The sequence below is a fragment of the Elaeis guineensis genome, chromosome 15, assembly GCF_000442705.2.
Source record: "Elaeis guineensis isolate ETL-2024a chromosome 15, EG11, whole genome shotgun sequence".
Classification (NCBI taxonomy): domain Eukaryota; kingdom Viridiplantae; phylum Streptophyta; class Magnoliopsida; order Arecales; family Arecaceae; genus Elaeis; species Elaeis guineensis.
The window spans coordinates 57,892,701-57,919,167 of NC_026007.2; the positions used below are offsets into that span (position 1 = coordinate 57,892,701).

The window sequence follows — 26,467 nt, forward strand, 5'->3', positions numbered from 1 at the left end:
TCTCCTCGAACCACTTCTGTAATTTGATGAAATTTTTTTCTTTTTTTCTAATTTTTTGGAGGTCTCAACGGTTTCGTTAAGATCTTCGGACCCTCGGGAGTTCTCTGAGACATCTCAGAGAACTCCAAAGCAGGTAAAGGTTCTTTTATGCATGTGATCTCCGACCCTCCCTCCCCCATAGTCACTTTTGGCATATGGAGTGTCGGTACGGTTCGATTCACGTCGAACCGGACCGAACCGGACCATACCGTCCGATTTTGGACGGTATGGAAGCGAACTGGACCGAACCGCTTGGTTCGGTACCAGTTCGAGATGTTTCTCGAAAAAAAGATCCGAACCGGACCATTTGAGCACCGGTTCGGCTCGATACGCACCGTACAGGGTGGTTCGGCCCAGTACGGCGAACCCTGGTTAGAATTTTGTATAATGATAGTATATCATAAATATTAATATAAAAAATTATTTTAGAAAATAACTAAGCTATTTTATCTATTATATTATATCTTATTTTTGCTATCTTTTCTATTATATTTATTCTACATTGCATTTTAAAAATAGATAAACAAAAAAAAAAAGCTGCATCCCGTGGATTATATGCTAGTGTGTTTTATTATTGAATTCATGGTGGCAGTAACTTTGTCCAAAAAAGTGCTATAGATGTACCCATGAGTTACTTCCACCTCAATACCCAAGCTGAGAAATCACTTGAAGCAATGTTTTTAGAGTCACTCTATCAGGCTTTTTACCTATTTGTCACATTAGCTGAAACAGTGCTAGATCTTCATCTGCATGACCAAAATCTACATGGCCCATCATCATTGTAGTTCACAACACCAAGTCTTTATCTGCTACTGAGTTGAAAGTTGTCCTTGCAATGTCAATGCCTCCACATTTTTTGCATTCATGTGTAGAATTTGAATGGAAACATAAATATCTGTTTGGAGACTGTACCGGACCATAAAACCATGGATCCACCTGCTGTTTTTTCATGTCTGCACCATCAGCAAATGCCGACAGCAGACTCAGCACAGTCGCAGAGTTTGGTCTGATACCTGCTTTGACCATTGCACTGAACATAATGGTAGATTTAATGATCATATTGTTTTGTAGATAACCAGAAATCACTAAATTATATAAGATCACATCTCTTTTAATTAGATGATCAAACAATTCCCTGGCTCTACTTGTTTTATTACTTTCTGCATACATTTCAAATAAGAGCATTAGTCAAAACTATATCCAGAGGAATGTCTCTTCTCTTGATGCTTGTGACATGATGGGCATAATTTAAGCCAGAACAAGCTGAAAGGGCATTTGCTAAAGTGATTGAATCAGGGGATATGTTCACTTCTTGTTGCATGAGTAAGAAAAAAGTTTGAGAGCCTCAGAACTCTGCCCACAATGAATGAGTCCAGCAATCATCACATTCCTTTCCATTTGCCACAATACAGAAGCAGCAGAGGCCCTGGCACAATCTAGTACACAGATCCACAAGAATGGTCTGAAGAACTTCATCTGAAAGACCTACTTCTCTCCTGAGGGCATAACAATGGACTGATCAACCCTCTTTCACTGCTTCCGACTTCCCTGCTGCCTGCATCAAGCTCACCAACATCACCCGATTGGCCGGTTGGCATGCAATCCTTCTCTCGACATGTCACAAGCCATTCCAACTGCCTTGCATGCATTGGGAATCAGACATTTGTGTGTACCCAGTAATAACCGCTGTATAAGCAACAACATCCTTATCTAGGATCGCTTCAAATGCTTGCCGTGCGTCCTCCATATTCCACAAGCTGGAGTAGAATCCCACAAGAGAAAACCCATAAATTAGTATTCATTAGATCAATCTTGAAACCATCCACATGAACTCCTCTTCCAAAATCTACATTCTGAGCTCAATACACTTCTTAAAACCAAATGTAACAGCTGAACTATCAACTCATCCCCTGAGACTTTAAATTTAAATAGAAAACAAAGAACTTCCTTGAAATAACTAGCTTCAAAATATCCAACGATGGCTGAATTGAAAAGAGAAAGGTTTCTGCTAACGAAACACCAATTTGAATTCAGGTAAACCACAAAAACTACCACACAAATTCAACAGCTTGGACCCCAGATAGATGCTATCTCCAAATCCATGCACTATGATGCAAGTATGAAGCCTCTGTAGGGATCTGATATCTAAACATGATTGCATACAACAAGCAAACCTCTCTGCAGTATAGAGTTCTTGGAATGCTGACTCCACTCCATGACATCCGCATAACCTTGGACGAAATCTACAGGGCACCAAAGGAAACATCTTTTTCATTGGCAATCAAAACCCAGATGGAAAAAAGCCATCTTTCCTTGAGGAATGAACTGGATTTCTCAACAACTATACGAAATTCTAGCTTCCGCAACTGCAATCTGGATTTCTTAACAAGGATTTATACAGTATCTCAAAAAAAAAAAAAAAATCGTTTTTGGAACACAACTGGAAATCAGATGAAAGAAGAATGCATCTAATATCAATTGCACCAAATTCCATTGAAAAAGAAAAATCAATTGCACAGAAAGGAGCAACATTTTTTATTAAAACGGACAAATTAGAAGCCTAGAAAATGTAGAAACCCTAATTTTTTATCCAGTTGTTACGACAAGGAAATCCAAGATTGCCGACCAAATGAGGTCGAAAAACCCGGAGAATTCGGGATGACAATGGTAGGGAGTCACAGCGGAGCCTCCCTCCCCTTAATCCCCTTGATCCCCTTGCCCTCCCTGGCCTTATCGAAAGGGACCCCGACTGTCCGAGGGGGCGACGCCGGGAGACGGGACGAGAAGCACCGGTACCGGAGGTCCTCGGCATTGGCAGTGCACTCGCTCTCCGACCCCTCGTCGAAATTGAGGGCGTAGCTGAGTGGGTCGTAGCTGAAGTCCGACGAGTGGTGGCGGCGGTGGTGCTTTCCGGTGGCGTGGGAGGAGATGAGGGCGCGGTACTTCCCCCGGAGCTCCGGCAGCTCGTGAGTCTTTAAGCGGAGCCACGTGGTGGGGGAGCGGAGCAGCGACGCCTCCTGCCGCTCGCCGACGCCACTGGGAGAGTCCGGTGCCCCACCGTCGCCGACGGCACCGAAGCACGCGGAGAGGCAGAACGAGGAGTGGTGGCGGTGTTTCGGCCTCAGAGGCGGTGGAGGCGAAGGCGAGTCGGAGAACCGGTTGTCGGAGCCCATACCGCTTCCATAAGACATTAGAATTCCAGAGGCATTAGAAAATATATTAAAAAAATAAATATTAGATGCTATTTATAATTTATCAGAAAATATATTAAAATATTTTAAACAAAATAATATGACCTCGACTTAATTAAGCATCGATGTCTGATTTAGAAATTCTCCTTCCACCTTTCACTGGTATTAAGGGCAACCTCTAATTTGATATCCATTTTTAAGTTAGTTAGAGGATTTTGCAACAACAATATGATTAGTTTTGTTATTTCATTTTTTTTTTTTTCCCATTGCAAGATATTCATCCTCTACCCATCTTTTCTATCCAACGGTTAGCAACTCATATCTAAAATTTATGCAAACAATATATATCTTTTAAAATTAGTTAATTTAAATTTAGAATTAATTTCCAATAAGTTTGCCCAATTGATCTTTCAAGTTTGTGTAACATTTTTTTTTTTTTTTTACCCTTGCAAACATTGTAAAGCGGGAACAACAATATCACAATACCCACAAAAGAAAAAAAAAAAACAAGTCTTCTTATTGCTAGGAAAACGAGCATGAGGGGCTTCGCTTACACTCATCACATTGGTTGGGGTGTCTCTATATTTGTGTTGCTATTACCTCTCACGAGAACCCTCTCTTCCTCTTGGTCCATCACCTCTGGTCACCATCCCCATCCTTGGAGATTTGCTTACCACCTTCACTCAAAAGTATGCAATAGGAGTGTGTCGCACACCTCTATGACAGATTTTTTTTTTTTTTTTTTTGGTGTAAAAGTAAACTTCTTTAAACAAATAGAATAATTAACTGTTTAATTACAGCAGCAACCTGTGAAATAAATATACAAAAAAGAGGCATAGAAGGAAGGAGGAATATACACGGGATGAGTAGCTTGTTCTGTAACACAAACAGAGAGAGAACAAAAGAGTGAAGAAAAGACGCATGATGCTTTATCTGTGAGACACTGGAATTATGACAGATTTATTTTATTACTCTATGACGATAGTTTTAATAACTTCGGATGGGGTCTTAGTTGCCGTAGTGGGTACTTGCCTATGTTCATTGTTGCAATGCTACTGTATTGGCATGATCATAATTATAGGAAGTTTGTAGCTTTTTTCTAGTCAATGTTGATATGTATATCACAATTTTTCATTCTATGGTTGTTGCTTTTATATGGTTATTAAGTGAAAGCCCCTAAAACTAAATTTAATTTTAAAATGCTTCCATTGTTGCTAAGGAAGTTCATAGGAAAGACCTCCATGTGCATAATTTGATTTTGGTCATGAGGCAATAATAGAATGACATCTCCTTCAATGGTAGGTTTGGGACAAAGATAGGTCCAAAAGAAATGAAAAGAGGATCTATCTTGTATGCCCAATAATGTCCTTCTTCTCCCATCCTATTTAGGATTGGGAAGAGAGGGTGCTTATGGGCATTGATCTTAAGATCGTGGAGAAAGAGGAGAAAAAGGTAGTAGTTCACCTAATCATGCTCCAACCATAGTAGACCCAACAACATCACCATCAATAGTGCCTCCTTGCTCCATCGATGATGGTGACCATGGAAAAGAGCCTTAGATTTTTTTTAATAATTTATAATAATGAATTTTAATTTTATTATAGTCTTGGCAACTCGAAACATGATAAATCAAGTAATCAGAACAATAAATCAAAAAAAATATATAGAATATTTACAATAAAAGTATCAACTAAGATTGTATATTTTTAGACCATCATAAAATTACAATTTCATTTAACCCACATGATGCACATAGTACATTTTTTTTTGATTTTTTAAATTATTTTAAAAATAAAATTTAATAATTTAATAATTATAATAAATAGAAGATTTTAATGACTAAATTTTTATTATATATTAAGTAATAAATTTTAATGATGATCGAACAAAAATTTTTCTCATTCATATTGACACCGTCAATACTAACATCTACATTGTGAATGTTGCACAAATTGAATCTCATTAGAAACTCTTATTATTAATATCAGCCTCACACAATGTGCAAGTGTGATCCTATTTTTTTATTTTAATTATTTTTAAATTTTAATATAATAATGAATAAAAAAATTTAATAATCAATTTTTTTTTATACACATTAAAAATAAACTGTAATAGTGATTGGGCATATCAAAAGCGGCATCATTAATAAATATTATATTAAATAATTAATTTTAATAATGACTATATCAGTATGCACATAATAGGCGAAGAACTTCAAACAAATAATTGAGCAGACACCCCCATCATTAATATTGGTACGATTGATATTGGCATTTACATAACAAATAAAAAACTATGCACAAGTAGAGCTTCCATCCGAAAACCCCCATCATGAATAATGACCTCGCATGACGCATGAGGTACTATATTTTTTATCTTTTTTCAAATTCTTATTACAATATAGCAATATAATTAATTATAATAAATAAAAAATTCAAATAATTAATTTTTTATTGTACATTGAATATCAAATTTTAATAATGATTGAGTACATTAACATCAACATTATTAATATCCAGTGCATATTAAATAACGAACTTCAATGATGATGACCACATGAACATCAATATCATTAATATTGACATCCACTGTGAATAGAGTGCTCTACATTTAGAAATATATAATAGATTTCCTTATATTTATGCACTAATATGAATTAATCATCACTCTGATGTGACAGATAAGCCAAACTGTAATGCTAGAATCATGAGCATGCATAGAAAAATAGTATAGGGTCCCCAGACCCTTGCTCTAAGTTTATCAGGGTCATCTCTATTCACCCAGACCCTTGCCTTCACAGCCTTCATAAAATATGTTCTGAGCATAAATTTCACATAAGTTATATGCTCTAAGTCCTATCAAAATAATTCAGCATTTATTAGTATGAAATGTACAAGCTGTTTTAACTCCAAAACACTTGATCAAGGGCCCAAATTAGCGCCAACATGTACAAGACATTCCGTCTCTAACAACCAAACACTCAGAAAATTGCCATTCTGATGACTCTATAAAATTATGATCATATATGCAGCCCTCTAAGCTCTACTTCTGAGGAGCAGAGGCATTTGCTAAGGGAAATCGCTGCCTACGACATCGTCTTGTGGTCCTTCCCCACCCCATCATGCTTGTCCCTCCAAGCTGTAGTTCAGTATAAGTAGGCTGTGTTGGGAGATGACTGACATGAACCTCTTCCACAGTAACGGCCAAGCTTCTTGGCCGCTTCCTTCCCCTTGTTTGCCCATTGCGACCTGTGCTCTGTCTAGCTGAACCAGTCTGCCAAGGCTTGCCTGATGCTCTCATCAGCCCTCCAAGAATCTGAAGATCTTCTGCTACTTCAAGCCTTGACAATGATGCAAGGCCTGGTAGAATATCTTTCTGGAAATCCTTCCTTTGCCTTCTTTTTCGCGCCTGGCCCCTCCGAGGCTTTGTTAGAAGCAGTGGAGCAGTGCCTGCTTCCTCATTCTTTGGTTTCTCTTGCACCCATGATCTGCACATGTATTCATCTTCCTTCATCGCCTCAAGCTTCAACGTCAAGGACTCGAATGAATCCATCCCATCATCTGAATGTTCAGAGCCACCATCTCTTCCTTTTGGCACTCCACTCCCTGCACTGGATAAAACTACATCTGCAAACCATCGCAAGGAATCACATGATGCTGGGGCCGATAAGCAAAATGCGATGCCATCTGAATGGGCAGAGACATCTAATGACATGGAAATGATAATCTCTGCTGCCACTCCACGAGGGATGTCATGAGAGAATTCTGTTTCCTGTGAACCATCTTTGCTCAAAGACATTTCAACAGGCTTCTCGAGGTGATTCATCCATGTGATTTTACCCTGAGAACATACACTACCTTCTTCCCATGCACCGATTGGTGTTTCCAAGTCAATGTTGCAAGCAAGTTTTGCAGCCACACCTGTAAGGGAAAGTGATGATGGAGCCTCTTCCCCACCTGTAGCACAGTTCAAATTAATGATGCCTCCTTTACCTAGACTATGATTTCTAGTACCCTTTCCTTTTTCACTGAACTTCACATCATCAGCTAAAGATTGTCTGTAACATGAGACAGGCGAGTAGTTAGTACTCTGTTGGCTCTTATCAAGAAGAGGAAAGACAGGAATTCTTTTGCTATTCGGGCCATCAAACGCCTCATGCCTATTAATTTTGGTCTCCTTGATCTGAAATGGCGATAGAGAATGCTGTGGAACACACAGAGAAGAACCTTTCTCCCTGTCTGTTCTACTTGCAAATTCTGGAGTCATGTTTTCACATCTAGAAATCAGCTGGGAATAATCCTTTTTGAAGCCTAACTCCATTTGAGGGGCACACAGTTCTTTATCAGAAGATCCATTACAGGCTGACTTTGTTTTGAGCCAAGGTAACCCCTCTGATGATCCATCATGTTTCCCTGCTAAATCTTGTTTGGCAGTGAGGTCATCTAGAATTCCATTCATAATACTCCGATTCAAATTCACATCCCTTCCAGATTTATTGTCTATGCCCTCCTTGAAGCGCTTTCGCACTTCCAGACTCCCGGAGCTCTGACATGCTGAAATATCACCATTGCTATTGGGGTCTGGCTGATCAAGGATGACCGATGGGAGCAGTGAATATGTTGAAGATTCAGAATCCAATTGCAAACCATGGCGAAGGCCATTTGGAAAGGAGGATTTACTCCCCACGTGCGAGTGTGACGTCAATTTCCCATTGCACTGCAGTTTGCCAGAAGCATTACTAGGCTGTTGAGCATTAGAACTCTTCTGTGAATTCATCATTACAGATCCATTGAAGCATGGAAGTGCTTGAACTGCAATTGGGATGTGCCTTATACTATGGCCTGGCTTTCTCCAAGATGAAGCTTGTGGAGATGCGGCAGTAGAACAGGCTGATTGAGAAACAACTGAGAGTGGACCGGTCAGTTGAGGGTATGTCACAGCTGATTGATTTGAGCAAACAAGGTGTGGAATTCTTCCAGAGATTTCAATAGATTGTGATGTTTTCTCCCTGAACCACCTATTTGTTTTATTCTGATCAGGTAAATGAGTTTCATGAGCTTTCTTAAGCTTCAATTGAATTGACTCAGATGACATTGGGTATTTCTCATTGCGTGAACCAGAATTAAAAGAATTCAAATTGCTTCTACTTCGGCCTATAACAAGTAAAAGCCACAAAAGAGAGTCAATTCTCGTGGTACCACCAACCTGAACCTAAGATCTTAACAGAAGACTGAAAAAAGGCTAAAATTTAGAATATGCTGTAGAATATAATGCAATGAAAGTGGGGAAGCAATAATCCTAAGCTTTGGATAGTGGACTAGCAAGTCCTCACTGCAGTATGGAAGTAGTAATTTTAATCAATTAAGTTCCTAAAGTCAACACAGATTCACGCAAGCTGAGACAATATTCTACAACATAGAATATTCTAAAGCAACCAAACAAATATCTTAGATGTAAAGAACAAATGCGATCATGCCTTCAGCTGATCCTCTCATTTTCTTTTTGTTTCTTTTTGCAACTTTTTTGACTAAATTGCAAACATATAAAATTATAAATGGGTCAATGCCATAGTAACCTAGCAGCATGACATCAAGAACCAGTGTTGTTCAGCATCCATCCCAGATCCTTCAGCAAAAACATTCACCACTGCTAATATGAACTATGATGAAAAAAAACTTGACTCGTCACCAAAACCTCCAAGAATCACCACATGAAGAACCTAACAAACTTAAAGCTTACAATTAATTCTACAGTAAATTTGAAGCTCCAAACAGCAACATCTTTCCAATTCTTTAACCATTTTAGCACTTCATAAAGCCAATATAATTTCAATTCAACTTGAACCATTCTTCAATTACCTCTTTAATTTGATAAATGTTTAAATCCAGGAAGCAATCTTGAGAAAAAAATTATCTTGATAATGTCATTAAGTATAATATGAAATAAGGTTCGCCATCTCGATACCGGATTCTATACTGGTACTATCCTATTACAATGTTGGTATGCGATTCGGTATGATACAAGATAGTGTACCGAGTGTCGGTATGCTACGAGACACCATACCACTATAAGACCAGTACGGTACAAATAGGGGATGTATCGAGCAGTTTGGCCCGGTATGGCATCCCATGATATGAAACATATGTCATCATTTGATCAAGCCCAGGTCCATTGAGACAATAGAAGGTCAAAAATCTATCAAATTAAAGCTTAGAAATACCAATTCAAGCTTTTAAAATGTATATTCAAGACAGCAAGAATTAGAAGCATGATCAGATTAATTATCCCAGAACCTATCGAGTAAAGCTCAAGTTTGATCAAGATAATTTTAATATCAAGAATTGGATTAATTATTCTTTCTTTTTTCGGTCAAGTGGTCCATAGGATGTTGAACGAAGCAACAATGTCACACTAGAAGTACAAAAGGCAGTCAAAAGGGGGACTCTTGTCTTCCATGAGTACCGTGCCATCTAAGGAAATGGGTGGCTAAGGAAGTGCCTCCAGAGGATAAGCAGAACAAGACAAATGTGAAAATAATTCCTAAAAAAGAGTTAGTTGGAAACCATCATTCTAACCAATAAAAGATATTTCAAGATTGAGGCAACAACTTTGTTCATGCACATCAAAATGCTTATGAGTTGGCAAATCGACTAGCTACTTTGTTTCATGGGGGTAATAGACCATTGGTGACCATTTATCAAAGCAACTTCATATTCCTCCACTACCTATGATCAACAATTTTGCCATCAGTCCTAAAACTACTAGATGATCATGAACTGAATCTCTATTTAGAGTTTGATGTGCTATATAACACCATCAATGCTAGTCCAAACCCAGATGAAAAGGTAGTGTTGAAGCTAGGTTGATGTCCAGTTGTAGAAAGCACGTCGAACTAGGACAACAGTATTCCTAAATAGGAATGCATGCCGAATGAGGATCCTTAAAGCTGGCTCCAAAAAGTTGGGAAAGGGCTTGATGGTTGTGGTTATGGTCATGATCATTTGCTCTCCATATATATAATTGAGGTAACCTACAACTTGGCAAAAGTGAAACAACTACATGCTGTTGACAAAAGGTAATCATCATATACATGCTCGAGTGGACAAAATCATTATTATTAGTTTGGTGCCCAAAACATGTAAAGTTTGGATTAGGGGTACAAAAGAGTCAAGATGCTCGCAAGCTACTCTAGTTTGACTCACGTCCAAGCTCGACTCGACTACCATCGAGCTTAAGTAGCAAAATACTCTGCTCAAAGGTTTATAAGCAAAGTCCGCAGAATCGAAACCAAGATCCATGCCAGCCAGCTGGCGGTACGAGTCCACACAAGTCCAAATCAAACTGGACCAGTGCAAACTGACATATAAGAGAAAAAACGAACCAGGGAGGAGGAAAAGAGAGAGAGGGGAGGGGAAGGGAGAGAGAGGGTGACCGGAAGAGATGCCGGTGGTGGCCACAGGTACGCCACGGATGCTCTCGAAGGGCCACCAAAGCCTCCGCTTTTTTCGCCAAATCTCGATCAAGAGAGAGATATAGAGAGAGAGGGGGGAAGAAAGAAAAAGAGGGAGAGAAAGCTGGTGAAGAGGCCACTGAAGGGCCTCCGACTGACCGTTGTAGCTGTCGGACAGCGAAATTGCAGCCTGCGGCTCCACGGACGTGAAACAGGGATGATTGCCCCTATTTCATAGGAATTTTTAAGAAAATCCCGACCATAATGAAGCTGGCCTCTGCTTCATGGGATTTTCTAAGTGAAGCAAGCACACCCATTGCTGGCTTCAGTGTTTCTCTGATTTTTTTAAAAAATCTTTGAAATAATGAAGCTGGCAAATCCATTGTCGGCTTCACTTAAATGAAACAGACAAACCCATTGCTGGCTTCACTATTCATTATCATGTTTAAGAAAAGACGATAAACAGGGACGATCACCCTTGTTCCACGGCCATGGCTCTATCCACACCTTTTCTGCCGTTCGATGGCTATGGTGGTCATCCAACGCCCTCCACTGGCTGCACATCCCTCCAGTACTATCACCCTCTCTTTCTCTTTCAATTAAACATCCTATCGGATGACACTGAGCCATGGAAACCTCCGTAGCCCTCCGACGGCATCATCCCCTCTTTCCCTCCTCTCCCCTCCTCCCTCTCTCTTCCTCTCTTTTCTTCTTTCTCGTCCTGTGTTCAAATTTGTTTGGCCGAACCATCTCAGTTTACGATTGGTATGGGTTGAAAAGCCCTGAACCCTCCGATTCGAGACAATTTGTGGTCGGTATGGCTCAGAACACTGCTCGTGAGGTTATTCAAGTTTATATATATACATACATACGTATATGTATGTATGTATGTATATATGCATACATACATATATGTACGTATGTATACATGCATATGTATGTATATATACATATATGTATGTATGTACACACACACGTATATGTATGTATGTATGTGTATATGTATGTATGTTGTGTGTGTGTATATATATATATATATACACATACATACATATACATATAGATGTATACGTATAAACATATATATATATATAGACATATATAGATATATGTAGGTACATATATATACTTACATAGAATATATACATATACATACATACATACACACACACACATATATACATATGTGTGTGTGTGTATAATTTTTATTTATCACACACACACACACACACACACACACACACATATATATATATATTATATGAGCAGGCTAAGGATCAAATTCGAGCTCAAGTATGGCTCGGTTGGCATTCGAGCCAAGTAACGTTGATCTTGAGTATTGCATTTTTTTCATCCAGTTGAGCTCGAGCTTGGGACATTAAGGCTCATTTGATCTCGAGTTGAGTTTCAAGCCCAACTATTTTGAATCGAGTTGAGCTCGAGCCTCTAACTGCTTGACTTGGCTCAGCTCAGCTGCACACGGAGCTTGGACTTTTGAGAAAATGAATAAATGCAAGGTATCAAAACAACAGACATAAATGATATGCTAATGTAGAAAATGTAAGATATCAGTTCAACTTTGAAAAAGTATCACTTATAGACATGATAATGATAAGTATCACTATTAACTAATGTTGCCATAAAACTCTTACCAGCATCATCATCTAAAGGTTGCCATTCTTGTCTACTTTCCTGCTTATCTGTGTTAAGAGAGTTTGAGCAACTTCCTTCATTTCTATATCCATCCATGAAAAAATCCCCACGTACAAAATTTGTTCTCAATTTCATTGGTAACAGATGCCCTTGAACTTCTTTATGCTGGGTTCTCAAACCATTAGAAACTGTACCTGCAGCTCCCTTGCCATCTAGATCTTTGATGGGTTCATTTAAATCAGCCAAACAGTGAATAGAATGACCACCACGTGAATGTAAATATGACTTCCAGCTACCTTCCCTGGAACTATCATCATCACCAGTGACAAGAGTTAGCTTCACATTGCTCTCAGGGTCAACACCATGAACCTTGTTAAGGGTATCAGCAACCCTAACATGTGAATCAGCAACAATTTCCTTTTCTGTTCTTTCAGCATCTTCACTATCAATATACACTTCAGCAGGGAGATGAAGATCAAACATTTTTTTTGGAAACCTTTTGAGTTCAGGGTCCAACGGTCTTTTATCCAGAGATCCTCCATTTTCAGGTGAAAATTCATTTTCCTTCAGAAAATTCAGAGTGGGCTTCTTATTATCAGTGTCTGGCACGGTTGCCCTTCTGTAACTGGTGTTCGCTAAAGATTGATGAGGCATCTGCCATGTCTTCCCACAAATTTCATGTGGCATTTGAGATGAAAGTGTATTTGAGTGGGATGCCCATGCTGGTGCAGAATATCTGCATGACTGTTTTCTCTTTAGCTCATCCATCAAGTACTTTTGTACTCTATAAAGACGGTGAAGTTCAAAAACCTGGATTTGAACAAAGAATTACAATTTACAATTGTGAAAAGAATCCAAAACATTAGCAAGACAAATGGAAGACACTGATTTTTCATCCTTAGAATACATGAAACACATAAGCAAGTACATCATTGTCTCATATGCATCATAAAATGAAAGGCAAGATTTTCTGATCCAAAAGTTTCTGAATAAAAATAACCAGCCACATCAAAATTCAATAAGGTTCCAAATCGCTAAGCATCCAAAAAAAGATGCTAAGCAAGCTGCACATCTAAAAGTTAGTAATGAAAAACCCGAGAAAAATAAATGCCCCATGACCAGGTTAGTGTCATATTATTTTTATGACAAAAAAATGTGGAAATATGAAAACCTACCTGCTTCCTAAACACTGCTTCATGTTCAAGCATTGTTCTCTTCAACATTTCTTTATCGTATTCTGAATATTCATTCACTGGCCTCATCTTGAAACCATTGTAGATCTGCCCGTTAAATATTTTATGTTCATAATAAAGAGAGTAACTACTGTTTGAGTCATTGTTCAAATCCTTCATTGAATGGTATCCTGGAATGTAGCTTTTACACTGCACTTTTGCTCCCATTCCTGTAAAATTCCAGAGTTAAAGGAGAACATGAAATTATTAAAGAAGTCAGGAGAAAGAATACTACAAAAGATTCTTTAATTCCAATCACCATAGCATAATTATAATTTATTACTCTGCAATTGTAAACACTGAAAGCCACCAGGAATATTATGCCCATGCATATTATAACACTTCAAAAAAAACACAATTCAGTTGTGCTTACTGAAAAGAAAGCAAGCTGCTCAAGATAGGAGTACAAAATGCCTATTTATTAGGAGGATTTCAAGAGGCAGGATAGAGGAGAAGTTGAAAAACTATGATGTTAATGACAATGACTAACCTTGTCACTTTCTACATCATCCTCAGCAAGAAATATGAAACAGAATTAGCAATAGGAATAAGCCGCAGGATTACAGGCATATTCTTGAAGTGATAAATCCAAGATTATCGAATCATACTAAAAAAATAGTATTTAGATCATTTCTGTTATAGCAATTTTAAATCTTATGTTACTTAAATTCTTTTACTTGGTTGAGGGTGCAATGATGGAAATAATATCTACATCTGTTATGGAACAGATTCTTGCATACATCTTCTGTCTTATGGGACTCTAAAACCAAGTCCTAACAGAACTGGCACTGTGTTTTATGAAACCAACTAGATTCTTAAATACATTAGAGATGTTGCCGTGCATATCTGTTGATGAAGGTCACCCTACTTGCTGTCTGAATCACATTCATAGGTTCCATGTGGAGTACCTAGCACGGTTTACAGAGGTTTTGGCTTGTGGTTCATGCCATATATAGATAGAAATCATCTAAACATGCATGTGGATTTTTGAACCCCTAAGTACATATTAAAACATTAAGGCCCTGTTTGTATTCTCCAACAAGTTGTCCATGGAATAAACCAGATATGGCTAAAAATTTGAGAGTTTGAAAAGGAGACATGTGATGGCAGGGAGAGTTTTCAGATCGGGAATTTTAAGTCAAATAAACAAGGACAATACAAATTGCCTTTTCAGAGGAAGCTGTAGCCCATTTTTTTTGGCTTGCATGATCTGGGGACTTCCCCGATGGATTAAAATGCTTCCCTTCTGTCCACTATGTTAAAGATTAAGCCTCCCACCAGAAGATCTTATCGAACTGATAAGATTTTTCCAACATCCAAACAGCCCCTAAATGTGTACTAAATTCTGAATGTGGCTATCTAACATGGAAGGCCTTGAAACAAGACTCATATTGGAATATATATTTATGAACCAATTTCATCTATATGATATGCTTCTTTTATGAGTTCGTATGTCATTTCTATGTTAACTCTCATCATCATAATCATCGATAAAGTCATAAATTAATTAATTTGACTTAACTAAAACAAACTTTGAAGATATGGATATATGCAAACACAATATAGAACCAAATATAGTTGTCGCAACTCGCAGTAAATCATACTTCTCAAGATTTTTGAGTTTGAGACTCAATTATAGTATCTTATAGCAAAATTGACATGAGCATATGTCTCTAATCTAGTACTAAAGTATTAAAGATTATTTATCTTTACAAAAAAAAAAAAAAGTCCTCTACAAAGTAAAATTTATGGAATAGGATAAATAAGTTTTCAAACATTGCTTAACCACTATTACTAAAGAAGCATATTAGATTATCAAACACAAGCACATAACATATTTTATAACCATCAAGTATATACATTAATTAGTATGTAGAAGAGCAAGATGAAAGTACCAGTTATGGTGACACTTGATATGCAAGTGTCCAGCACAGCAGCTTGCAAATAAGGGTATAAATGGTTAGGCCTGAAACTAGCATATCATTTTTTCCCTCAGTCCAAGGCTCAGCTAAACATAGTATAAAACTGAGACTTAAGAAGACCACAACCCTGGCTCTTTGACACTCTATTTCCAGAAGACCTATCACATGAGAATTTTCATTGAAAAAGAGAATACTATATATAAATACAGATGTATTGAATGAAGTGAAAATTTGATAAGTAAAAGAAACATCAACTGCATATAACGCATTATAAAGTTCAAGAACTCGGCTGCTTTTGAATATATCAAATAGATACTGATCAGTAAATTTTACATGACAATGAGGGCATCTTATTTTATTGTATTCATGCTGTTGATAACTTGGTCCTTCCTGGTATTGTGTTTCTTTTTTCCCTTTTTTTTTTTTTTGAAACAATCAGTTGATTAAATGTTGTTAATTAACATTTGAGCATTTAATATTGCCTCAAACAAAAAAATACATTATAGAACAGGATGACTTTAATAATTAAATGATTCATTAGAGTGACACTACGCTAAAACAGCTAGAATCCCATGAATAATTTTAGTATTTACTCATTAATGTTTAGGTGCCAACATTTATAAAGAATTCCCTAACAGAATACTCCATAATACTGAGATTAATGACAGTACTTCAACTTTACATTATGATAACAGTCTATTTATGGGGTGCCAAGTACAGTGTGCTTGATTGCACGGCTTACCTAGTTTGAACTACATTTCTGAAGATTATGTTTCCAGTACATTATGAAAGACTTGGCTTGTCCAAGAGTAAAATCCATCATAACCAGTTAGAATGATGCAACCGATGCAAGGCAAAAGAGCAAAAAGACACAATAAAAAGACAAATCAGTCATGACTACAACAAGATCAAAGAAAGCACCCCAAAAAAAAAATCTCAAATGAAAACTCTGTAAAATCATAAAATCAGCTCATGGTTATGAAATACGCAAAAATTACACAACCGTAAGCTGCAATAACACATTTAATACTGATAGAGGCACAAAAGCTCATAGTCATAAATTTTTTAGAGTTTCTTTCTTTTATTGGTCAACCTTTGCAACTTAGCAGGTGCATACAGATGGTCTTATCTTTCTTATAATTTAATAAATATGAACTAGTTATTACTATATTACTAATATCAAGAAGCAATAAAAGGATTACCTTTGCAATTTTACTAAATAATTTTAGACTTACATATTTTGATTGATTTTTCCCCAGATTCCTGTAATCTTCTTATCCTTCTTTTTCTCTTCTTAACTCTCCATTATGAAAATCTTTAACAAGTCATACAATTACATAGACTCCTCCATAGAGCACAATATTGGTTCTTATCAAATCTCAGGGCAATTTAAAGGTTGACTCCTTGCCAATCATAGTGATATTCCAAATAGTAGTTCCAGAAAAGACATGAAAGCCATATACAGGAAAATCATAACGTAGAGATCAGAAGTTAGAAGATCATTCTAATGAAGACCACCATAAATTATAGTGGTTCTCTGAGCAAGCTAAAAGTTTGTTGTTTTGGTTATTACAGAGGCATTTATCTTCTACAGAACAGCCTTATGTCCCTTTAGCAAGTCCCCTCCACCTCAACCACCTCCATTTGCTGAAAATGATATAAAGGCAAAGTTTTTTTATGTACGACATGCTGACATTTTTCAATATACACCCAGAGAAAGAAAATCAAGAATTGATTAAGGTCATAACTCAAAGCAAAGTGCTCTAGAGGGTGTCAAACATGTCATGCAGCTTCCTACATGCCACCCCTGCATGCTTAGATCATGATCGGCATGAATTGAGCAACAACAGAAGAAGCTACCATAAACTAAGAAATAAGCTTGACTCAGCACAATAGATAAATGTAAGACAAATCAACCATGGAACCCAAGAGTAGATTGGACACATCCGTTTGATTAGAGAAAGAAACACCCACACAATTTAGAAATGTTAGTACAATTGAGGCTCCAATCCTACTGGTACAAAATCAATGATAGGCATTTTCAAAATTGAAGACAATGGCAAATCATGTGGATTCTCAATAATGCCCATCATTGATTTTACTGGTAGGATTGAGCCTCAACATAAGAAGATAATGTCATTTCAAGATAAAACTTTTCTTGATCCACAAAATAAAAATTGATCATCTGAACATGCAAGGCGATATGCATAATGTTTTTCCAGCTTTCTTTGGCGTCTATGCTTGCAACATCAGATTATCAAATCCAAGGAATTTGAGTAAGAGAAAATTTGAGATTAGAACCATAAGACTAAGAATCTAATTAGAAAATCTTAGCACTTCTATATAGGACCTATGAAAAGAGTGTTCATTATCTTGCAGATACCCTGTATCATCAGATGCCGATGAAAACAAATATCATGATGATAATGATATCTCTGCAAGTGCTCAGATTATTCTTCTAAACTGTAAGCAAGTAGAATTTCTATGAAGTTTATAGATTTTCAAGAATCAATTTTTTTAAAAAATGTCACGAATTTTAATGGACCAAATACAAATTGCTACTAAGAAGTTAGGCAGATATAACATATCAATCAATTGTAGTACACAAGTCAATGCATAGATTTTTGTCAGCTAAAACTTATCCAACACCTGATATCTATGTCTAAGCTTAACACAATATACATATCAAATCTATAACAGGATGAAAATAGATGCTTTAACCAAGCTCTGCATCATCTGCAAGTCTAGTAACACTGTCAACTGTGACACAGTATCATCATCATGGAGACATCACATGATCAATCCCTCAAATGAAACATTTATGGCACCCATATTTCATAAGGAAATGGAAAAATATGCTATATGTTCAGTGTAGTTTAAAAATCTTATGATGACGTGAAAGTTAGTGGAAAGCTATATATAATCAAAAAGAACAAACAAAATGAGATTTAACAAGAACTTAGAACCCAAAATTTCTCCAATGTCATTTGAAAGAACATCCAAAAACATGGCAGACAACATTATACAATGTGGTGAAGAAAGAAGAAACTTTTACCAGCTCAGAAAAGAATTGAACCCTTGCATTAACAACCAAATCCTGTACAAATGACTGTAGGATATCATTTTTATCAAACTTGTGGGAAAATCAGAACAGGCCAACTCACATACATCTAATCATGAAGCTTCGCAAATCACCTAGATGAGATCCTCTTTCATTACGAGCTACATAGATCAGCAATGTAGGAGTCAGATTTTGGCAGGTATTCAACCTAGACGTTTCTGAGTATATGACAACAGGGGTGACAATTAAAAAAACTACAGCGAAGAGAGATAACATCTGACGAACTTCACGTGAGAGAGGATTCGCAAGTAAGTGTGATGAAATACAAATTCCACAACCCTGCATTCTTGTTACAGAATACTATCCAGAATAGAATAAATCTAATCACAAAACAAAGTCAAATGCAAATCTAAAACGAAACATCACGTGAAACTCTTTTCTGACTATAATTGAAGCATTCCTAAATGAGAAAATAAACAAACAGAATCCGAAACAGAATCTCCAGAGAAAATGAAAGACAAAGCTCCCAATGTCAAGTTAAAAGAACAATAACAAAATGCAAATCCTCAATCTGTAGATTATGAATCCAGACCACCCTAAAACCCAATCATTGTACTGTCATCCGAAGTAACTATCAAACATACAAGATCATAGACAGGAAACATCAGGAATCCCTCACGACATCAAAAAAAAGAAACTTAACATTCCCCAAACTTAGAAACCGCAACAGATAATCAAAACAAAACCCAAACCAGGCTGACAAAATCGCTCCTTTCCACAAAAATTCGAAAAAGAAGCATCCATATTCAATAATCAAACCAAGAAAAAAAATACAACAAACCACCAAATTAACAAGCCATTCAGACAGGAAAAGAAACAAAAAGCGCAGAGAAACGCAAATTACCTCGACCATAACCCCTTTTTATCATTCCTCTTCTAAAAATTCTTCAGAGGACTCCACTCTACATCAAAGATGGGAACTTGGACGGGACCCTGAAGCCCCAAGGCCCCTCCTGCATTAAAATTCTCCAGCGCAATCACAAGAAGAAGCCAAACCAACACAAATCGTTGTAATGAAGGATGAGAAAGATAGAGAAGTGGAGAGAGAGGAAGAGAGTAGAGGACAGAGGAAGGGGAAAGGAAACTAAGGGGCAGTAAAGGAGAACTGGGAGTCCCTGCAGGGCCATGGGAGGGAGGAAGGACTACAGATCGTCATCAGACTGAGAGATTTCGATCCGCTGGGCCACAGAGAGAGAGAGAGAGAGAGATGGGGAGGAGGAGAGGGAGATCCCAGATAAGAAAATCTCCACAAGAACAAACGACCTTCCAATAACAGTGACAGGAAACTTGTCAACATCTGGTCTTTTTATTCTCTCTCTTTCTCTCCCCTCTTTCTCTCTCTTCTTAATTTTATTTCGATTTTTCCGCCGGCTTTTTCTGGAATTTGTGAGCCTTCATGCAATTGCAATTGGACTTTCCCCTTTAATTTTTCTAGAATATAAATTTAAAAAGTGACCTGCCCTCTCTCTAATATTCCACTTATATTTTTGTTTTTTAAATTTTTAATAAATGGTTTCGGAGATTGAGATTCTCTAGCTGCCATCACCCCTAACTTTCTTGCTTTTGGTACAGAAAAAGAATAAAAAAGAAAGAAATAAAAAAAGACGACTACTTTGCCCACTGCAGTGCAAGGGCAGCAACAGATTCCCCAATTCCACAATACCAGCAGGCTTTTCTTTTTTATTTTTACTGTATCTTATTTTGTTTTGATGAATAAATAATTTTAATTTATATTATTTACAATTTTACATGTGAAAAATAGTGGGGTGTGTGGAGTTTGGACGGATTAGAATAGTAGGCAGGTGTGGGGTCCACCGAGGAGATATAGTGCATTTAAGATGTTGAAAGGAAGTTGGTCCGAATGCCACTGTATTTGGGCATTATTACTAGATTAGGAATGGTATGTGACCTATGCCTTTGTGCTATCCTTCCACAGATCTTAGATTTATCACCAAGATTCGGCGAAATATTAGACAACTCGTGAAGAAGTCTCGTTGTTAAGTTTGAATTGGTGAGAAAGATTAGGTGTGCTTGAGAGAGGAGATTGCTTAATCAAAGAGAAGAAATTTGTTGTTGAGTGGGCTTTCCATAGATAATGACATATCAATGTTGCATAACAATAAAATTTGGTTCCTCTCGGAAGTAAACTGTCTAGTTATTTCTCAAAAGTAGGTGCACACGAAAGGTTGAATTGATCAAAGGAACTTGATCGTATCTCATGTGGTTTAGATTTTGCTTTCCAAACTTCATTTCGAAATCAAGGGCTTATTTTATTAGTAATAGTTGGACTTTAGAATGAAAATAGAAGTAAGTAACTCTCATTCTAATTATTTGGTTAGAGAAGCCTATATTTATTCTGATTCTAAGAGAGATGAGGATACGTCAATCCTCAAAAATCTAATTTCTACTCTCTTTTATGATTCAAATTTTATTTTCATTTCAATTCCGATTTTGTCCACAAACCCAGAGGATATGGCTATTTCAATTTATATTCTAATTCATTCCGATTCTAACTAATATACCTTGAAGTGGACTATCTATCATGGCATTGGCGACCTAATCACAATCCGACACATGTCTTTGGTAGAAGGTGACGAAGTGTCGATTTAACCTCTGCTACGCAAACTTTTACAACCATACTAGAGAGCTCCAGAATCTTTCACTCACTAGATGACAAGTGGCCAACCATTCTGCTGCTCTACTTCTTCCTCTATTTAGTTGTTAGAAAATATATCTCAAGATTTGATCCACATTGAGCCCACGTGAGGTTCAGGATGACGAACGGAGTCCAATGAGTCCAAGAACAGCTCAAACGGAGTCCAGACAATGAAGATATGTACGAAAGAAGATTCGAAGCGGTAACACAGCACATGAGGCGGCGACGGCCGGTGGAGGCCAGCGACAGCACGGTCGAGCCCGGCAGAGATGCATGCGCGCGTAGGCGCACGTGGCCCAGCACGCAGGCAGGCCTAGTGCGAGCGTGTGCATGGGCCAGCCCCAGCATGCTTGGGCGCCCAGGCCCAGTGCCCCTGCGTGGTCCACTATGGACCGTGAGGCACTGGGCAGTCCATGGGGTTGCGTGGACCGAACACGCGGTACGTGCGGTCCAGGGGGGTTTTTTGCACGATCCAATGGTCCAAATCACAGTCGGTCGCAATCAGACAATTGATGTTGATTTCGAATTTAATCAGGTGATCGATGGCACTGATATGTGCGATCGGATGGCTCTGGTGTGAGCCAGTCACGATCGGATGGTCACGGATGGTTCTAAGCTTGATTGGGACTCTGTTTCCTAGTGTAATAGTATTTTAGAATTTCTGGAGTCTATATAACTCTGATTGACGAGCCGTCAGTTGTATTAGAGAGCTGGTAACGTCCTGAAGGTACAAAAAAGCTTCAAAAGAAGTTTTAGAGAGCTTTTGTGAGGATTTTAAAATTTTTTGTTGAGAGACTCTTATACAAGAGTTGAGTGGTGAGTTCCTCTTGTATTGATTTTGTTTTATTCTCTCATAGTGAAGCTTGCATATCCCGTAGAGATAGGCTTGAGGCCGATCCACGTATTTGTATGGTGTTTTTTTTTCTTTCTACTGCACCGTGTGGTATCGGATCCTGCATAATAATTGGTATCAGAGCAAGGTGGTACCAGAGCATAAGTTGCAGTGGTGGTGATCGAGATAGCAGATGGAGAAGATAAGCACAATCAATATGGAGATCAAAAGATTTGATGAAAAGAGTAATTTTTTTTTGTAACAGGCAAAGGTGAAGGACGTGCTTATCCAGCAAGGGTTAATCGATGCTTTCTTGTACGAAGAGAAGTCAACCACCATGGAGGTGTAGGATTGGAGGCAGCTCCATATGCAGGCGGTGAGTATGATCCGCTTGTACCTAGTGGATGAGGTGGTGATCCATGTGCTTGACGAGATTTCTCCGACAATGCCGTAGTCGAAGCTCGAGGAGTTGTATATGGCAAAGTCTCTTACCAACATCCTCTTTCTCTGAAGGCAGTTCTACCAGCTGTGGATAACTGAGGGACAGAGCATACAGGAGCATCTCAGCCACTTCCAGAAGATCCTCACCGACCTCCTCAATGTTGGCGAAAAAGTTGAAGAGAAGATCAGGGCATTGGTCTTGCTAGCATCGCTTTTTCCTTCGTATGAGTCCTTGATGATTGCTATTCTAGTGGGGAAGAGCACCATCAAGATGAACGAGGTTACCATGGTGATTCTTCAAAATGAGGTTCTCAAGAGGGAGAATCTAGCTTCGAGCTCAAATGGTGATAGCTCAGTTTTGGTAGTTTCTAAAGGAGTAGGAGGCGGCAAACAGAATGACAGGAGATCGCGACGAAGGCAGTCTAAGTCTAGGATTAGAGACTTGAGCAAGACCAGATATTATCGGTGTGACGAGTTGGGGCACCTAGCCAGAGATTGCCCTCAACTCAGTGATTGGACAAGGGCTACTGCAGCAACGGCCAATAGTAACTCAAAGGGTGATACCCTGAAGATATCTGATAAGGTATTTACTTCTTCCCAATAGTAGATTTTAGATTTTACATGCACCTATCATGTATGTTGCAGAGAGGAGCAGTTTGACTCTCTAGAGAGCAGTGAGGATACTGTTTATCTTTCGGATAGATCGAGCTATGCGATTAGAGGCATCGGAATGGTTAGCTGGAGGACACATGATGGTGCAGTGAAAAAATTGAGAAAGGTCCGATACATACTCGATTTCAGACGGAATCTTATCTCACTAAGCAGACTGGATTCGAGAGGCTAAGGATGGTAGTTAGTGGAGGAATTCTGAAGGTGTTGCACGGTGATAGGATTATTCTAGAGGGGAAGAAGAGGACGAAAGGACATTACTATCGAGCGGGGAGTCCGGTGCGAGGTGGAGCTTTAGAAGCCAGAAGGAGCTCAAAGCGAGATGGAGCTCCAGATAAAGATGGATCGAGCACGAGACGGGAGACTCGAAAGGACGAGAGATGACATCACAAGGTGAGATTTCTATTGCCGTAGGATGATACCTCGAATAGATTTTTCGTCAGAGTGGACACAGTCTATGATGGAGATGGGATTGAGCGGCCTGACTCGACTCCCACATTTGCCCATCCATGAGACAGCAGGCATGCCCCAGGAGATGGGGGTGAGATGGATCACAGGCTCTCAGAGATAGATGAAGGTCGAATATTGAGTCGAGATAGAGATTGTTAGAAAAATTTTTTAAAATTCGATCCACATTGAGCCCACAACGAGGTCCAGAACGACGAACGGAGTCCAACGAGTCTAAAAATAATCCAAACAGAGTTCAGACGGTGAAGATATGCGCGAAAGAAGGCTCAAAGCGGTGGCATGGCGCACGAGGCGGTGGCGGTTGATGGTGGGTTGGTGGAGGCCAACGACAGTATAGCCGGATTCGACGGAGACGCGCACACGCAGCCCAGTGCGTAGGCGGGCCTAGCACAGGCATGCGTGCGGACCGACCCAGCACACGCAAGCGCCCAGGCCCAACGCCTCTGCGTGGTCCATCGTGGACCGCGAGGCACTAGGCAGTCCATGGGGCTGCATGGACCGAACACGCGGTCCACACGTGATCCAGGAGATTTTTTGCACGATCCGATGATCCAGATCGTGGCCAATCATGATCGAATAACTAAGGTTGATTTCAGATTTGATCAGATGATCGATGGTCCTGATATGCACGATCGGATGGCTCTGGTACGAGCCGACCATAATCAGACAGCCACGGATGGTTCTAGACTTGATTGGGACTCTGTTTCTTAGTGTAACAGTGTTTTAGAGTTTCTAGAGTCTATATAACTCTGATTGACGAGCCGTCAGTTGTATTGTAGAGCTGGTGACGTCCTGAAGGTGTAGAAAGGCTTCAAAAGAGATTTCAGAAAGCTTTTGTGAGGATTTTGAGATTTTTTTATTGAGAGACTCTTGTATAAGGGTTGAATGGTGAGTTCTTCTTATATTAATTTTGTTTTATTCTCTCATAGGGAAGCTTGCACGCCCCATGGAGATAGGCTTGAGGCCAATCCACGTATTTGTATTGTGTTTTTTGTTTTGTTTCTTTTTTCTTTCTGCTGCATCTTGTGGTACCGGATCCTGTGCAACATTAGTGAATCTGTAATCTCAACATACTTTGAAACATGCGAAGCCTTTATAAACAACCAGAGCACATGCCCATGACCTCTACTCTCAAGTAAATGGGGCGCATTCTCGAAGACGGCAAATACCGACCTCTATCTATAAAATTTAACTCTTTAAAACCCTCCAGATAAGAGAGAGGTAAGTGAACACTTACTCTACCTGCCTTCTCTCTAAGATAGATCTCATATGAACTGAAATCATCTCCTCCATATAACTCCGAGCAATTCTGACTCTGTCTTTGAACTCCGCTTTCCATATGGCATCTTCTAAGCTACCACTCTCTATTCTCTCATAATAACTTATTCCACTGTATACTCGATCTCCCTGCATAATCTGCTCTAAAATCTTAGATTTTTTTATTTGCTTTCACAGCATCGAAAGATCTTATCAATCCGAGCCGGATCGAATCCCCGATAGGAACACCAACTAAACACACGCCAGATTACTTGGCCAATAAGGCCTTGAAGAGGATCCATGGCTCAGCCATGCTGGTGAAGAACGCATGAGACATGAGGCCTTGAAGCCAATGTGGGGGTTAAGGGAGTTCGTGGTTGGGGCTGGGGATGGCTAGATGATGCCATATTTGTTGTGTTTGTCACATGGATGGGTACGAGCATATGAGCAAGGATTTGTCATAATTTACCTGTAAGAAGAATGCAGAACTTCAATAGATTTGACTCCATGGGAAGCAGAAAGCAAAGTAGAGTCACTATGTATTGATTACACGGGCCAGGGAAAAAAGCTCTATTTATGATTCCTTTTCGTACACTAGGGCCTATTAGATCATGAGGTGTATCTCTAGTACCCTTGCAGTGAAAGCAACCAAACTCTGTCCTGGCACCCTTTGTGCTGTTTCAGTTAACAAGAAAATTCTGCATCTTGTTGGAAGTGCCCTATACATTGCAAGCAGAGAATTCTATATAATATATATTATTTTATTTAAAAATTAATAAAATAAATGAAATTGCATATCAACTTTGAAATACATAATGGCAATTAGATCCATCATTTATAATCTAGAGATTTTCTCTTTATTTACTATTCATTTAGAATTATTATCCGTGCATCAAATTCATTACCCAACTCCTGCATCTTCAGTGACCATCAAATTATCATTCAGTGCAATCTTGATTAAGTTTCTATGTTTTTTAAGAGCCTCTATCTCCTTTGCCCATATTCACATCTTGTGCTACATGTAATACAAGTAACAGTAGACTACTGTTTGTAAGTTTGTCCCATCCATTCAGACCTAACTTGTTTATCATCTCACAAACTTTTTCTTCAAAATATTATATTCTCTATGATTAGGTTTTAAGCCAATATCATGTGCCTTGTTTGGATTGATATCATACCTGATTTCTTGTCCAACTCATGTTTTAACATGATTCATTATTCCATAAGCACGGCAATATATAGCCTACTGGTTGCATCTCTTTTCCATTGATGTCAAGTTCTAGTCTCACGTATTTCTCCAAGTATTTGATATGGATAATTCTTTCAATTTTTCTAAGATTGATGGCACACCATCTTTTGAAGAAGAAGGGATAAGTTCATTCGAAGTTGTTTTCCTAGTTTGGAGCCTAGGTAAGTCTAGATTGCATCATTATAAGACCCAAAAAAAACTATGTATACAAGATACTATTTAATCGGAAGTCTAACACATGATTAGTCATTTTGTGTGCTATCAAATTAGCAGCCTCTTGCCTAATC

General features: G+C 38.5%; 2 protein-coding genes and 1 pseudogene across 5 annotated transcripts; all 3 read right to left on the reverse strand.

Moving 5' to 3' along the window:
* Window positions 1-590: 590 nt before the first annotated feature.
* Window positions 591-2,533, reverse strand: LOC109504894 (pentatricopeptide repeat-containing protein At1g11290, chloroplastic-like; annotated as a pseudogene).
* Window positions 2,440-3,258, reverse strand: LOC105032238 (uncharacterized). The gene has a single exon (XM_010906619.4). The coding sequence runs from the start codon at window positions 3,228-3,230 to the stop codon at window positions 2,715-2,717; it is 516 nt and encodes a 171-aa protein (XP_010904921.1). The 5' UTR covers window positions 3,231-3,258; the 3' UTR covers window positions 2,440-2,714.
* A 2,828-nt stretch (window positions 3,259-6,086) lies between these two features.
* LOC105032239 (uncharacterized) lies at window positions 6,087-19,911 on the reverse strand. Of its 4 annotated transcripts, XM_019846228.3 has the most exons (6): window positions 19,453-19,910; window positions 18,656-18,709; window positions 15,461-15,645; window positions 13,509-13,735; window positions 12,333-13,143; window positions 6,087-8,383 (listed from the first exon to the last, which is right to left on the reverse strand). In XM_019846228.3, the coding sequence occupies exons 4-6, from the start codon at window positions 13,731-13,733 to the stop codon at window positions 6,273-6,275; spliced, it is 3,147 nt and encodes a 1,048-aa protein (XP_019701787.1). In that variant the 5' UTR covers window positions 13,734-13,735; window positions 15,461-15,645; window positions 18,656-18,709; window positions 19,453-19,910; the 3' UTR covers window positions 6,087-6,272. The 4 variants fall into 4 exon arrangements, with proteins under 4 accessions (XP_019701787.1, XP_010904924.1, XP_073105243.1 ...); XM_010906622.4 differs by lacking the exon at window positions 18,656-18,709; XM_073249142.1 differs by lacking the exons at window positions 18,656-18,709; window positions 19,453-19,910 and adding an exon at window positions 18,543-18,563.
* Between the last annotated feature and the right edge of the window lie 6,556 nt (window positions 19,912-26,467).

What these genes read in the sequence shown, in the direction of transcription:
- LOC105032238 (XM_010906619.4), bottom strand. Translation starts at nt 3,230, where the DNA reads ATGTCTTATGGAAGCGGTATGGGCTCCGACAACCGGTTCTCCGACTCG.
- LOC105032239 (XM_010906621.4), bottom strand. Translation starts at nt 19,477, where the DNA reads ATGATAAAAAGGGGTTATGGTCGAG. An exon ending in AAAAAGGGGTTATGGTCGAG is followed by an intron (nt 13,736 to 19,452) that starts GTAATTTGCGTT and finishes GGAATTTTACAG; the next exon opens with GAATGGGAGCAAAAGTGCAG. An exon ending in AAGCAGTGTTTAGGAAGCAG is followed by an intron (nt 13,144 to 13,508) that starts GTAGGTTTTCAT and finishes GTTCAAATCCAG; the next exon opens with GTTTTTGAACTTCACCGTCT.